Source organism: Psammomys obesus, unplaced genomic scaffold (assembly GCF_907164565.1).
Source record: "Psammomys obesus unplaced genomic scaffold, mPsaObe1.curated_primary_1811, whole genome shotgun sequence".
NCBI classification, from domain to species: Eukaryota; Metazoa; Chordata; class Mammalia; order Rodentia; family Muridae; genus Psammomys; species Psammomys obesus.
Genome location: NW_026596088.1, coordinates 9,270,950 through 9,286,064, shown reverse-complemented (window position 1 = coordinate 9,286,064; position 15,115 = coordinate 9,270,950). Strand labels below are relative to the sequence as shown.

At 39.1% G+C, this 15,115-nt stretch overlaps 1 protein-coding gene across 5 annotated transcripts in view; it reads right to left on the bottom strand.

Moving 5' to 3' along the window:
• Positions 1–15,115, bottom strand: part of Smg1 (SMG1 nonsense mediated mRNA decay associated PI3K related kinase) — a 102,113-nt gene that overhangs the window by 21,891 nt on the left and 65,107 nt on the right. For all 5 annotated transcript variants that reach the window (XM_055627635.1, XM_055627634.1, XM_055627632.1 and 2 more), the window contains 14 exons: positions 14,397–14,681; positions 12,793–12,937; positions 12,542–12,680; positions 11,249–11,479; positions 10,968–11,145; positions 10,360–10,521; positions 9,576–9,793; positions 9,204–9,358; positions 6,767–6,989; positions 3,608–3,854; positions 2,989–3,218; positions 1,267–1,515; positions 305–443; positions 93–202 (listed from right to left, as the gene is read on the bottom strand). In XM_055627635.1, coding sequence (XP_055483610.1) covers positions 93–202; positions 305–443; positions 1,267–1,515; positions 2,989–3,218; positions 3,608–3,854; positions 6,767–6,989; positions 9,204–9,358; positions 9,576–9,793; positions 10,360–10,521; positions 10,968–11,145; positions 11,249–11,479; positions 12,542–12,680; positions 12,793–12,937; positions 14,397–14,681 — 2,711 coding nt within the window. The remainder of the gene's footprint in view (positions 1–92; positions 203–304; positions 444–1,266; positions 1,516–2,988; positions 3,219–3,607; positions 3,855–6,766; positions 6,990–9,203; positions 9,359–9,575; positions 9,794–10,359; positions 10,522–10,967; positions 11,146–11,248; positions 11,480–12,541; positions 12,681–12,792; positions 12,938–14,396; positions 14,682–15,115) is intronic.

The window sequence follows — 15,115 nt, the reverse complement described above, 5'->3', positions numbered from 1 at the left end:
ACAAGTTTCCATATGAAAATGTTTTATGACTTCCTTCTGTGGATTTTGCTCATTAAACAGTTACACTACAGGGCTAAAGAGGAAAGGCATACCTGTTCACAGGAAAGCCTAAAAACACCTTCTACTCCAGTTACACCCAGTGCTGTTTCAATGTTTTGTGTCATACGAAAAGGCACTTTCTCAGGAACTCTAAGGCTTTTACCTTGAAAAGACAAATCATTTTATTTTTGCCCTTAACACCAAAAAGAAAAAAAAAATCTGACCTTCAAATAAAAGTAAAAGCCTGTTTTTTCTTTTTTCTTACCTTTTTCAAAGCAAACATTGTAATCTATGTGAACTACTTCTCCAGTTGTCATATCTATGAGGACATTATCCAGATGTCTGTCTCCAAGGCCAATTATGTAGCCAACCATAGACATGACAGCAGTAGATCTTGCATAGGACTAAGGAGAAGGGAGCAAGTAAATATCACTAGGCAGTCTTCCCCCAAAGGCACTAGATGATCTAAAGTCAATATAACTCTGTAACTCTACTCCTATATTCTAAAATAAGTCAATAACCACAAAGCACTCAAGACTGCTGTACATGACTGCCCAAGCTCTGCATTATGAGAGGCATTTAATGTTGAGATCTAAAGAATACCAGGAATGTTAGGGAGGGGAGTTGTTGTTACTGCTAAAAATTCAGTTATATTTTTAATTATGTGTCTGTGTGTGTGGATATGTGCACATTAGTGCAGTCCACCATAAAAAGGCATCAAATATAACAGAGCCAAACTAACAGGCATGAACCCCGACATGGATGATGAAATCACACTTGAGTCCTCTGAAAGAACAGTACATACTCTTAGGCACTAAACCCCAGTGCCAGCCCCAGGAATGCTATGTTTTTTGTTTCCCCCAAGACAGGGTCTCACTATATAGCCCTAGTTGGCCTAGAACTCTCTATGTAGACCACTCTGGCCTTGAACTCAAGGTATCTTATTGTCTCTGCCTCCCTTAGTGCTGAGATTAAAGGCATGCACCACTACAGTCAGCTAAGGCTAAGTTTTAAAATAAAGAACTTCAGCTCTTTCAACATTTATCTTAATTTTATCCATCATGCCCACCACCTTTTTGTAATTCTCAAGTAACATTTACGTACAGGACTCAACTATAAAGTCTGGGAGGATGGGAGAGAAAAAGACCAGAAAGACTGACAAAGAGGATCTGATCAAAGCCAGAGTAACACTGGTGAGTGACACCTAAACCACATGCTGCTGCGTACCTGTGTGACTCTCCACCACTCATCAGGCGTGGTGCAGGATGACCAGAGCTCTTTGGCCAGGAGGTTTGGGGGCGTGGCCTCCATCAACTCCTCCAACACCGCCTTCATCACGTGGAGAGGCCAGTCTCTCCTTGACACATCCAGGCTAAGGCCAACTGCTTTCAAAGCAGGGCCAATTTTACTATAGTAAAGTTCACTTGGACGAGGAACAATGCTGGGATTCTGAGGAGTTTGGTAGGAATCTTGGGCCTTAAAAAAATTTTTAAAGGAAAGATTAATTTTACATGAGGAACAAAAAGCATACAGTACTTTTTAAAAATTGATGTTTTCATAGCATTCTTTACTTGCCTGGCTACATTTCATACTTAAAAACAAAAACAAACTCAAAAAGTTATCACTTATGAACTATTTATCTTGTCTTCCTTGTGATTAAGTGCTACTTGTTTGTTTAAAGATTAGTCTCTTGCTAAGTTTTCTTAAAGTTCAACTTAAAATCCAATCTATATTTTTTATAACACATTTCATCTTTAAAAGATATAATCCAATAGTGCATATTCACTCTTCACTGATGATTTGCTCAGTATCAAATAAACACAGCTCTTAAGAAACATGTTCCACAAAGTTTAGAAAGCCCTTCTAGCTCCTATCTTTAACTTACTCTTCAATAACTGGACTACAGGCCTGTGCTTAATTTTTAAACTTGACTTCCTAGGCTGACAGTATAGGAGCGGCTTAGCATTCTTGGGGTTATAAAACTAGATTCCCAAATACCACAAAAATAAATACACAAAAATGAAGAAAAGAAAACCCTAAGCCAGGTACAGTGGCTCACATCTGTAATCCCAGGACTCAGAGAGGAAGAGAGATCTCTGTGAGTTTGAGGCCAGCCTGGTCTACAAAACAAGTCCAGGACACCCAAGGCTATAAAGAGAAACCTAGTCAGGGGATGGGGTGAGGGTGGGAGGTGGTTTAAAAGAAAACCATTTTTCTTTTCAAGCTCCACCAGCTCTTAGTAGCTACCTGCAATGTCCTTGGCTACACCTGGGTCTCCCACTAAGTTCTGCTGCTTCACATATTAAACTGCCCAGTTACTTTTTTTTTTAAAGATCTATTTATTATTTATACAATGTTCTGTCTGCTGGTCACCTATATGCAAAAGAAGGTACCAGATCTCACTATCAATGGTTATGAGCCACCATGTGGTTACTGGGAATTGAACTCATGACCTCTGGAAGAGCAGCCAGTGCTCTTAACCTCTGAGTCATCTCCAGCCCAACTGCCCAGGTACCTGACTAAATTTTAAATTAAAATTCTTAGTCTAAATCAAATTATAAAATTCACAGGTACAAAACAGGATACAGTAATGATCAAGTAAGCCCATTTCTTATTTAAATATTCTTATTTAAATATTTTTTATTTAAATATTCAAAGGATTCTGGGTTTCAAAGCTTTTTATTATTTACAATTTTAATTTAAAAGCTCCTAAAAGCATTTAAGATGTAAAATATCAAAATTATAAGCAATCAGCAACTCTGTATGTTAAAACTTTACATTTCAGTAAGGTCTACCTCACCTCTACTTGCCAACAGCATCATGTCTTTGCTCTAACCCACTAGAAGCATGCAAACATGCTCAATTTTATACAGACACTGAGGATGACCTGACTCACACTTGTCTATACACACTTAATTAAGAACAAAGGTGCACTTGAATTTTACCAACCTTTTGTGCTTGTAAGGCAGCTTCTCGCTGTTGCCATCGTTTGTAAAGACCAAACAATGGTGTGGCTCCATCCACCCACTGGATCAGCCCTGATCTTGTTCCCAGTGGTGTTACAGAATAGTGTCGTGCGTGGAAACGAGGCGTTTCCTGACGATTAATTGTAGCAAACATAGTATTCACAATCGATAAGAACTGCATGATTCTTTCATCGAGATGCAAATCTTCTAGTCCTATAAAAACAAAGTCAAAATTACCAGGATGCATGACAAATGGATCTGGGAATACACCACTTCCTCCATTTTCAGTTCGCAATGAACACAGTTTAAGAACATCAGCAAATTGTACCCAGTGGTTTTAGTACTAGTTACTAACACGGGTTGTACTTAGTTGGTCTGCTTACGTAAATTCACAAGCAAGGGGCAAAGGGTGAGATACTGTAACATGCAGCCAAACAGTCATTCAAAAGTCACACAGGAGTCAAGACACTCAGACTTTCATCTACAGCAGTCTTACTCTAATGTGCATGCACACTCACATGGACATACATAGCCACACACATGCACAGAACAGTAATAGTAACACATTAGTCTTAAAAACACAACTTAAGTTTTAACTCTACCTTTGAAAAGGTAAGGATAGCTCTTCCCATCTGATCCAAGAAAGAGGAGTTTCTTGGGCTTGGTTTTAGTTGGTAAGATGGTGATAGTTCCACCCACACTGTGAATTGTCACAGTGTCTCTTGCTGAGACTTCTCCAGGAAGCGCAATTTCAGTGTTAGTCATGGCAGCCAACCAAGGACTGATCTCATCAAGTCGCAAGATGTAGCTTGCACGTTTCTGTGCTCTCTGTTGCAAACTCAGCATTATCTATGTTCATAAGGTGGAAAAACAAAGTCTGCATTCTGGTATAGCACGTTTTCTTCCCATTGTACTTGGCATAAAGGTAAACCCAAACACCCCCATAAATACCCGCTGTTCTAGTACCTACATTTAATTTAGGGATGAGGACCAGCCTTGAAGCTGAGAGTGCTGTGCTCATGTTGTATGTGATTACTACTTAAAAGCAAGAGACTCAAAGATGAGAAGAAATTTCTACAGAATTTCCTACTCTGAAGCTGTAAACTATGCCTCAGGATTGCCAGAACAAATCAATCAGTTTTGCAATAGTGAAAAAGCAGTCACAACCTTGGGACACCACTTACAAAGTTACCGACATCAAATGATAAGAAAAATTACAGTTTAATCATGAAGCCAATTTATAAGAAGCTACACAAAGCTAAACAGATGTACCAGACAATATTTTAACAGAAGTAACAGTTTTAAAGCTGACCACCTGAAATATACAAAAACCCTCGAGAAGCACTGCTAATAACCTCGGGAACAATGAATGTATCATGCACAGACCTATCCCCGGGAACAAAACAACAAACACAGCTCTATAACTCACACTGTTTGTAGCTAACACAGATCTGGATCAGCATTATTAACTTACTTCATTTTTAGTAAGTTTATAAAATTAAAGAAAATGGAAACTTTCCCCTTAATCAAGGGACAATAACAGATAAAGTGGCATGCTCACATAAACAGACCACCGTTTAATCAAACATGGAACACAGATGCAAAATCCGGAGATTCAGGAATAGTAGAGAGCTCACCTAGCATGCAAAGTCCCTGGGTTTGACAGACAATGCCACAAAAACAAACTACAACCTTTTATTATTATTTTTTTTTAAGATTTACTTATTTTTATGGTCATTATTGTGTTGCCTACATGTATGTCTGTGTCACTGTGTCAGATCTCCTGGAATTAGAGTTACAAACAGTTGTGAGCTGTCATCTGGGTGCTGGGAATTGAACCCAGATCCTTTGGAAGAGCAGCCAGTGCTCTTAACCACTGAGCCATCTCTCCAGCCCAAACTATAATCTTAAAAACTTTTTCTCAGGCTAGAGAGATGGCTCAAAGTTAACAGCACTGGCTGCTCTTCCAGAGGTCCTGAGTTCAATTCCCAGCAACTACATGGTGGCTCACAACCGTTTGTAATTAGATATGGTGCCCTCTTCTGGTATGCAGACACACATTCAGGCAGAACACAACAGACATAATAAACATTTTTTAAGAAGATATTTTAACATTTTTATTTATCTATTATGTATAGTGTTCTGTTTGCATGTACATCTGCAGGGCAGAAGAGGGCACCAGATGGTTGTGGGCTACCATGTGACTGCTGGGAATTGAACTCCAGACCTCTGGAAGTACAGACAGTACTCTTAACCTCTGAGCCATCTCTCCGGCCCAAGAAGATAATTATATCACTTCTTAAAAAACAGCTTAGTGTAGTGGCACATGCCTGTAATCCCAGCACTCTGGGAGGCAGAGGCAGAAGGATTTCTGTACGATTGAATCCAGGATAGCCAAGGCTACACAGAAAAACCCTATCTCAAAAAAACTTTTTTTCAGTGGCTTATTTCAAATACATTTCCCCCAGGTTTTTAGCTTTACTAACCCAAAAAAAAAAAAAAAAAAAAAAAAACCACCAACAACAACAAAAAAAGTTGAAAAACTGATCTTGGACCACAGAAGCCTGGTCCTACCTAATAAATAGGCTGGGCATAACAAATACCATAGTTTGTGTTGGTTTTCTTGTCTAGTGTTTCAAGATATTTCTCTTTCTTTCTTCTTATGGTTTTTGTTTTGCGACAGGGTTTCTCTGTGTAGCCTTGGCTCTCCTGGAACTTACTCTGTAAACTGGGCTAGATTCGAATTCACCTGCCTCTGCCTCCTAAATGCTGAAATTAAAGGTGTGTGCCGCCACCACCCGGTGTTTCAGGATACTTCATCAAGAGTTAAAATTTTCTTTTCTGGTTTTTGAGACAGTTTCTCTGTGTTGCCCTGGCTGTCCTAGAACTCACGATGTAGACCAGGCTGACCTCAAACTTAGAGATCCACCTGCCTCGGACTCCCGAGTGCTGGGATTAAAGACATACACCACCATGCTCAGTGAGTTAGCAGTTTTCATTTACTGAAGCAGTACGTACTTTTGTTCCTAAGTCTACTTACATTTGTGTCAACAAAGAGACCAACTAAAAGTGTTACAAAGGAGAAAAACAGGAAAAGCTTGAAAAAGTATGATATAATGAGGCTCTCCTGACTGATGGTGCCACTGCTATAAAAGAGAAAAACTAAAGAGAAAAACAGAATTAAGGAGAACAGGACAAACATTCTTAAATATCTGAATCCACAAATCATTCCAATCAGCAAATTACGTTGCTATACTTATTACAAAATAGGTCAAATAAATATTAATCCATTTTATCACTTAAGGTGTTTCTTCAGAATATTGGCATTAATCTTACTGTAAACGACCTATTTTAAAAAAAGCTGAGCATTATTCTAAGTTTTATTAGATTTTTAGAGCATTTCAGATTAGTGACGCTGAACCTGAAAACTGTTAAAAATGTCTACTCCTCCCCTTAAAAAAACACATTGCAAAAAAATTCAATCTTCTAATCGCCTACGAGAATACAGAACAGCAGCTGAAGCTAATGACATGGAGTATATGTCTAGTATATACTGGCATACTATTTGCCACCCTCCCTGCCTTCTTGGTCCCTAAATTCACAAAATGAGTAAAATAATTTTCTCCATTTTCCTTACCAGCAAATAATCACAAGATAACTTCATCAGGCTTATAAAACTTTATCTCATGTTCCAAGGTGAGTGCACTATTTTAAGTTTGTGTCTCATGGGGAACTTTGCATGTTAACAATACTTAAAGTACCTCTTTAAATGGAATCCAGCTGCTTCCAGGCTTGGCAGGGTTTGATGGGGTCTTTAGTTTTTCGAGGGCATTGTCGATAGCATCACCATAGTTATCCTGAAACCATTTTTCATGGGGTGTCTCTGCAGGGGCGGCAGTGATACTCCGCACATGCTCCAAAGCAAACACAATAGGCTTCATCAGTGCCGTGTGCTTCTCTCGCATGATGGCAATTTTCTCTTCTCTGACCAAAGACATTTTGATTCAAAAATTTACTAAAGTTTTATATAAACATGAGGCAATTTAAATGTATCAAGTATTGAGTAAATAATATCAAAAAAACAGAAGCAAAATACTGACAAACAACTTAGTACATAGCATTGTAAAAAAAAAAAAATCAATACATAAAAGAGGTAGCTTTGCTGGGCTGGAGAGATGGCTCAGAGGTTAAGAGCCCTGTTTGCTCTTCCAGAGGTCCTGAGTTCAATTCCCAGCAACCACATGGTGGCTCACAACCATCTATAATGAAATCTGGTGCCCTCTTCTGGCATTCAGGTGTACACACAGACAGAACATTGTACAAATAATAAACAAATCTTAAAAAAACAAAAAACAAACAAACAAAAAAAAAAACAGAGGTAGGTTTTTCAATTGTGTTGGAAAATGGATCTGGAGTCTCACTTTTTAATCGTAAGCAAAAACAATACAAAATGGACCAGACATCCAGATGCAGAAACTATCAAACAGACTATCAAACAGAAAGTGTAAGGGAAAGGGCTCCTTTAAAACAGACTTAACTGTGATCCCTTGAATATTGTATCACATAGATTAAACTGATGACTAAAAGTGATGACAAATACTTGCAAATCATGTATCTATCAAGGAGCTCTTACTCAGTATTTTTTTTTTAAATTCTACAACTCATCAGCAAAACAACTTAATTTAATATTCTGCAAAGATACACACTGAACAATTAAAATGAAAAAGCAGCTACACATTATTAGTCACTAGGAAAACACAAATCAAAACTATGAGATTCAAATTAATATTCATAAGGATTATGAACACAACAATAAAAAATACTTTTAGAAAACTGCCAATTGTTGCCTGAGGAAATGGCTCTGTAAGTAAGAGTCTCCCACATAAGCTTGAATAAATATCTGAATTAGAATCCTCCGAAGTCATATAAAAACCAGACCAAGTGGTGAGAATAATCACAACACATGACAGGGAAGTTGCAAGGAAGAAAAAGGAGAACCCTTAGATGCTCATGGATCAACTAGCCTCATGCACACAGTAGAAGGAAAGAGAGATTCTGCCTTAAATAAGGTGGAAGACAAGACCCAACAAGACCCAACCTCTATAGAAAGGTCACGGCATACATGCATAAACACCATGCTTCAGATATACAGACACATATTTTACTATGTTGGGAAGAATAGGAAAAACCAGAATCCTTATGCACTGAAAATTGGAAAACAAAATGGCACAATCATGGTGGAAAAAGTTCCTATGATAACCTCATTAGTCAGTAAATCTACCGCATAACATAAAGATAAACCCAAGAACTCAGCCGCATACTGCACACCAAAGTTCAAAGCAGCATTGCTCACCAAGATAAAAACAAACCCAAGTCTCTAACTAACAGATGGATCAAATAGTAAAACCTGGCTGGCACAATGGCTCAGCCAATAAGGGTATCTGCTGCTAACTCTGATAATCCAAAGTTTCATCTCCAAGACCCATATGTAAAAGGAAAAGCCCCAACTCACACCAAGTTTTCCTCTGAGCTGCATATGCACAGCATACACATGGAGTATCTCTAAAATGTAGTACTATTCATGAAGCATGGAAAGAAACAAACCCATGCCATAGGAGGGTAAACCTTGAAAACCTAGTGCAAAATGAAGTTACAAAAGAACAAATACTCTGTGATTCCAATAATATGAAACACCTAAAGCAGAGTAATTCATAAAGCAAGAAATAAAAACTAGAGGTAATGAGGGTGGAAGTTGGGGCTAACAGTTTATATCAGACTTTCTTACAGAGCCCAAATCGGATTGGAATGATTTTAGTAGAGGGTAGTGATGATGAAGGCACAACACTGTGAGCACACACTTTAATGCCACCTGACTGTAGAGTTAAAAATGGTTAAGACTAAATTTTGTTGCGCTGATTAACAATTACAAAGGGAGGGGGGCCTGGAAACATGGTTCAGTAGTTAAGACCAGCAGCTGCTCTTAGAGGATCCAGATTCTGTTCCCAGCACCCACATGGCAGCTCACAACCATCCTTAACTCCATTTCCAGGGGATCCAATGCTCTCTCCTTACTTCTGTGGGTATCAGCTGAACATATGGTACACACACATACCAGCAGGCAAACATACACATAAAACGAATAAATCTAAAAGACAAAAGTAGTAGCCCCATCTTCCCAGTGAAGGAGTGAAGACATACTTGCGCAAGGTGTTGTTGTTCTGGACTCTCTTCACCTCATCCTCCAGCTGCTGAATGCGCCTCAGGACGTACATGTGCTGCTGTAACAAAACTCCCAGCCAGAGCTCATCCCAGAGCACAGTGACCCTACGCAGCTCTGCCACAAGCATCTGGACCTGCAGGCACAACACATCCACATGGCTCAATATGCAGCCTCCAATCAGACACAGGTGCTCATTTCTCAGAAAATTTATCAGCAGCAATATCAATTCTAATTATCCTTAAAGTTTTGGTTCTCTGATATGATTCTTCTATGAGATGTTAGCTTTACGGTTTGAAAGGAGGGGTTGCAATGAATACTATTTTAAAACACACTAATCAGTTTTCTTGTACCTGTAAGACCATTGTTGGGTTGGCAGAGGACAGTTTATCTACAATTTTGCTGTAGCAATCCTGCATCATGGCCTGGTCTTCATTTAAACCACTTTTAGGTTCATCTTTGTTGCTATCCTGAGAAGCAGGAGGGCTTCCTCCTTCACATTCAGAAACGAGCAGTTCTTCTCTTTGAATGTTTCCAAGTAAAGTTGGGATTGCAGAGGAAAACTTATTTCCTACAGTGGGATGCAACAAGGATACATGCAAACACTGGGTACAGAAAATACGGGGACTCTAATTCACAGTGCTGTTCATGAAGTTAAAAGATTGTGGTGTCCTGCACTTTTATAAGCTCAGCTGTTCACATGTATTTATGTATACTGTAAACTAAGGAGTAAAGCTGAGGAAGACGGCAAGCAAACAAGAAGTGTCTCCAGACATAGTGCAGAACACGGTCCAATGTTTACCTTAAACAGCTCTATGCCGAGTCCCTAGGGCACTGCAGGGAGTAACAGTAACATGCAAAACACGTATCCCAGACACACAGTAGCCGCTTGCTTCAGTAAGTAAGTGCCATTACTAGTAAAACCTGTACACCCTCAACTTGAGAATATATCACCCAAAAAGAGCCTTAGAAATTACTGCTAAAAGTAATTTATAGTAGCAGTATTTTAGCTGAGTAAGGGAAGTTAACCCCTAGAACTATGTGAGTGCAAAGACAGCCTGTTCTACATAATGAGTAATAGGCCACTGAGGGTGACACAGTGAGACTCTCAAATAAATGTATTTTAATGTTGCATACCTGAAGCCTGGGATTCACTGCTAAGTGATATGGTTCCTACTATTGCAGGATACAGTATGAGGTGTGGAGAATCTTGGGCCACACGGCAAAGGAGGTTACAAATACTCTGACGCACATACACTTCAGGGTGGTTTAAGCGTGAGAAGAGCTGTGGAATAATTCCTTCAAAAGAAAACAAAATTTTTAAAACCTACAAAGTCTGGGAATGTAAAAGGATAAAGCCTGATTATGTCAACACCAGCACCAAAGTTCTCCAAAGGGCCAGACAAAAATCATTCTGCTTAGGGTAAAACTGTCCAGAGCGATTAACACACTGAATATGTCCAGCATATGCCTTAAAGAAGATAGATGAAATAACTGTGACTAAATCCTATATACTTATTTTCACCACCTCTCCAAAACTGATTTTTGATAACAAAAAGCTTCTGCCTTCTAGCCTCTCAGTTCTCTACAAGGTAGAAGAGGTTTTCATGAGACATCAAACAATCCAGGTTGACCTATGAACCAGCACGGCTGCTTTCTAACATTTTAAATAAAGAACATAGAGAACTGTTTCTATCTACTCAGAAATATATTTACTAAAGTGGGCATTTTATTTAGGCCATTACCTCTCCATGGAGCAGTAGGGGTTGTCTCCAAGCCATGTTCCAGATACTGCCGGAGCTCACCAGCATGCTTCACCAGCAACCTAAGCAGTCGCAGGGTAGCCATCACAATCACATCATCAGTGCTCTGCTCTGCTCTGTGACTTAAATGGAGCCTGGGGTCATCCTCATCTAACAGAATCTAAGGGAACAATTAAGGGGATAAGTAAACCATTTCTGCTACTACTTGCTGTCTATGGGAAATATATTCCAAATTATTTTCCTTAGAAGACTGAGTCACCTACCTGACCAGCATTGAGCTTAAGGAAAGTAAAATATGCACTGCAAGACAGTTTATAAAGGCTAAAGATTCTGTCCACAACTTTCCGCCACACTTTAATAACGCCTTCAGTTGCATTTTCATCGAGTTCAGAAAGCCATGGGCAGCTTGACAGTAACTGCCGCCAGATAACGTCTACCATGTCATCTTCCTCATTATCTTCATTTTCTGTTATCTGAAGAGTTATATCTTCATCCTAAAGAAAATGTGTAACATAGAATAATACTTAATGTGAAAAAGATACATGATCACATGAAAACATTTTTCTCATATATGATACACTAAACGGTTCCAAATCTGTTAGCAAGCTTCTCTTTACAATATGCTTACTAATGCAGCCAATTAGGAAAGATCAAAGACTACTGGGGTTTTCTGTATTTTAAATGCTTCTAAGCTGCAATATAATGTTCTGACTATAGAAAAATTATCTGTTCAATGGATGTGAAAAAACAACATGAATAGCAAACACTACTTTATTTACAATATTGTAAATATGCCACACAACAGTTTTAACAGAGTTGTGGATTCAAGTCTTAGACTAGAACTCAGTCAACAGAATTTAGCCTCACAAATAAAACCCACCTTTGAATATTGCATCTACATATTCAACAGCTAAAGAACTATAAAACTTACAGGACACTTTGAGGAGAAACATTGCAGTTCACTTAGTCCACTGCTTCCCATATTAGCTAATTTACTAAAATCACCAGGGGCTGAGAGTATGGGAGCTCTTGCTACTAGCACATTCAGAGCCCTAGCTTCTCCCAATTCCCACACCCAACCCAACCAAGTCATTTAGCTAATCTTACAAGTACAGACCCTCTGCAGAAGAACCTGAGGGGTGGGGGAGGTATCCCCACGGAAAAGGTAGTCTTGTAAAAGGCCTCATATTACCCGAGTTTCCAGCTCTGGGGATTAAACCTACAGCCTCACGCACATACACTAGGAGTGTGCTATTGCCCATGATTACGGCAGCAGACCAAGAACCTAAGTTCAGAGTGGAGGAGTAGCTAAAATAAATTTAATTTATACAAAATGACCTCCATATATTTCCAACATGACCCGGAAGAAATTACCATCTTAGGAAAAAGACAACTGTATTTCTGTCATCTTAAAACTCAAGAGATTTTATTTGCAACACAAACAGCCTAAACCTCATTCACTATTTAATAAAGCAGCTAATTCCCTCAAAAACCATATACTGCAACAGAAATCTTGACAGTACTCCCCCAAAACCACTGTATAATGTTTTCCTTGCCTGGATTCCTGCTGGCCGACATACTGCTTGTCCAAGAATACCATATATTCTCTCTTTCTCTTCTTCAGTTATAGTATCTGGAAGCAGATTTTGAACTTCAGATTTTTCTCTAGGCAACAGACGAACACCTTCTCCCTGACTATAAAAATAAACAAGTCATCAAGTATTTCAGCTAACAAAACGCTCCCACCGACATTATATATCTCCATTTCGCAGTGTGTTAGATCTACTGCACACTGAAACATACATACCTGGCATTGTCAACCACCTTTCTGCCCCACCTATAAGCCCAACTAGCCAATGCTGCCCAAGATTTGGCTACTTCAGGTGCCTGCAGTGAAGACAGATGATACAACTGTCCCAAAATGAAATCAGGTTCTCCAACTCCAATATGCACTGTCATGATAGAGAAAATAACAAAAGAGCTCAGTATTACATTAAAATGCTTCTAAAGGTGTTCCCACTGACCGTTAAGTCTTTATTATTTGTAAGCAAGCAATAAGCCCAACATTATCACAGTATATAATTTGTTATGGCCCAAATTTGGCTACTTTTCTGCAATGTGATTCTATTAAAAGGCACCATCAGTCTCTCCCATCAGCTTACATTAGCATGTGTGGACATATTTATGCCTTTAATGACGCTATCTTTTAGAAACAGCTCAGGTGTTGGATGTGCTATAGAATGTTTCCCATCCTGCCTTTGAGTGGCAGAATCATTTTAAACATTTGGTAAAAATAATGCACAAATGATAAGCACACCATAGAGACTAACACAGCAAACAGAGCCCTTCATTTCCATTTTACAGAGAGAAAATTGTCTGGTTTACTGAGTTCATATGCCACAATATACACTGATTTTTAAGACCTATCCCTAATGAGTATCAAGACCTGGTTAACAGTTCCAACAAAATTATATTTTAAAAACCAGGGTAATACAAAAACAAAATTCAGTGTAAGTAATTTAAACCCCAAGCTTCAGCACAACAAAATGGAGGTGTTTTGTCCTGTGCCAATTAAAAGATTGGTTTTCTCCTGAGCTGATTAGGATATAAGTTGGTAGAAGAATATCTTCATAGCATGCATGAGCTATAGAGTCTACAACCCAGGTAAACACTTGGACACAGTCACAATGCCACCTTCCTTTAATACAGCATTGAAGTTTTGTGTGTGCGGACAGCTTGGGTCTACAGAAAGGAAGATACTGAAGAAATATGAAACAGGTGGATATGGTGGCATACTCCTTTAATCCCAGCAGTTGGGCATCAGAGGCAGGAGGATCTCTGTCAGTTCAAGCCAGTCTGGTCTGCATGACAAGTTCCAGGCTAGTGAGATCTACTCCAGGAAGACTCTGTCTCAAAAAAATGAAAAACAAACAAACCAGAAAGTGGGGATGTTGCTCAGTAGTAAAACACTTGCCTAGCATGCCTAAGATCCTGGATTCAATCTCTAGCACCTGTCCCCTCCTCAAAGAAAAAAAGAGAAAACCAAGAAATTTTGATTAGATGAATCAACCACCAATTTCCTGACCAACTAATTTTGTTACAGTTGGACAGAGCAAGAAGCTTGACTCTTTCTATGCTTTCTGTGTTCCAACAACCAAGAGTAACACAAGCTATTGCTACATGTCTGCTGTTCTTGACATTTACCCTTTCAGGAATCAGGGCAAAAATAACACTCTAAATCAGGAAAGCAACCTGCACCTGAAAAGTTGGATTCACAACAGTAAGTACTAGTTATTACTGAGCAACGTATTTTTGTAGTTGAACTTTTTTGTGGATAATTATAGCTGGTGTAACCCTGATATTATAGCTATAATATTAGTATTTTAAAGCTAACAAAAGAATGAAATGTACCTGTAGACTCGCTCTCAATTCGAGGGTGCTCTTCTCCCACTGCATTAGCAGATGGCAGCTCTGTTAGAGTGAGTATGTTCCTAGACAAAGTAGAAAGGCCCGGGAGATTCTGCTGCTGCTGAGCTCTGTACACCTGTCTCAGCTGTCCTGAAATCTCTTTCCATTCTGCCTGGATCCACTTAGCCAGGGTCAGAATTGACTTAGCCACAGCATACTCAGCTTTTGCAGACTTGCAAAAAGATATGGCACAAGAACTCAACATTTCCATTGCATGTGTTGACTGGCCTATAGAAAAAAAAAACACATACACACACACACACCAAAAAAAAAAAAAAAACACAAATTTACCCTTAATAGTAAGAGAAATTATTTCAAGATGAAGTAATCATTTTTTATTTTTCTGTTTTTAAAAGCATAAATTCAAGCCTGAAATGGTCCACACGCCTTTAATCCCAGCACTCAGGAGGCAGAGGCAGAGTGGTCTCTATGAGTTCAAGGCCAACCTGGTCTATAGAGCTAGTTCCAAGACAGCCAAGGCTACACAGAGAAACCCTGTCTTGAAAAACCAAAAATAAATTGAGGGACTAGAGAGATGGGCTCAGAGCACCTACTTGTTCTTGCAGAAGACCAAGCTTCCGTTCTCAGCACTTAGACAAGGCAGTTACTACTTCCTGCAACCCTAGTTAGTACCAGAGGATCCAACACCCTCTTCTGAACTT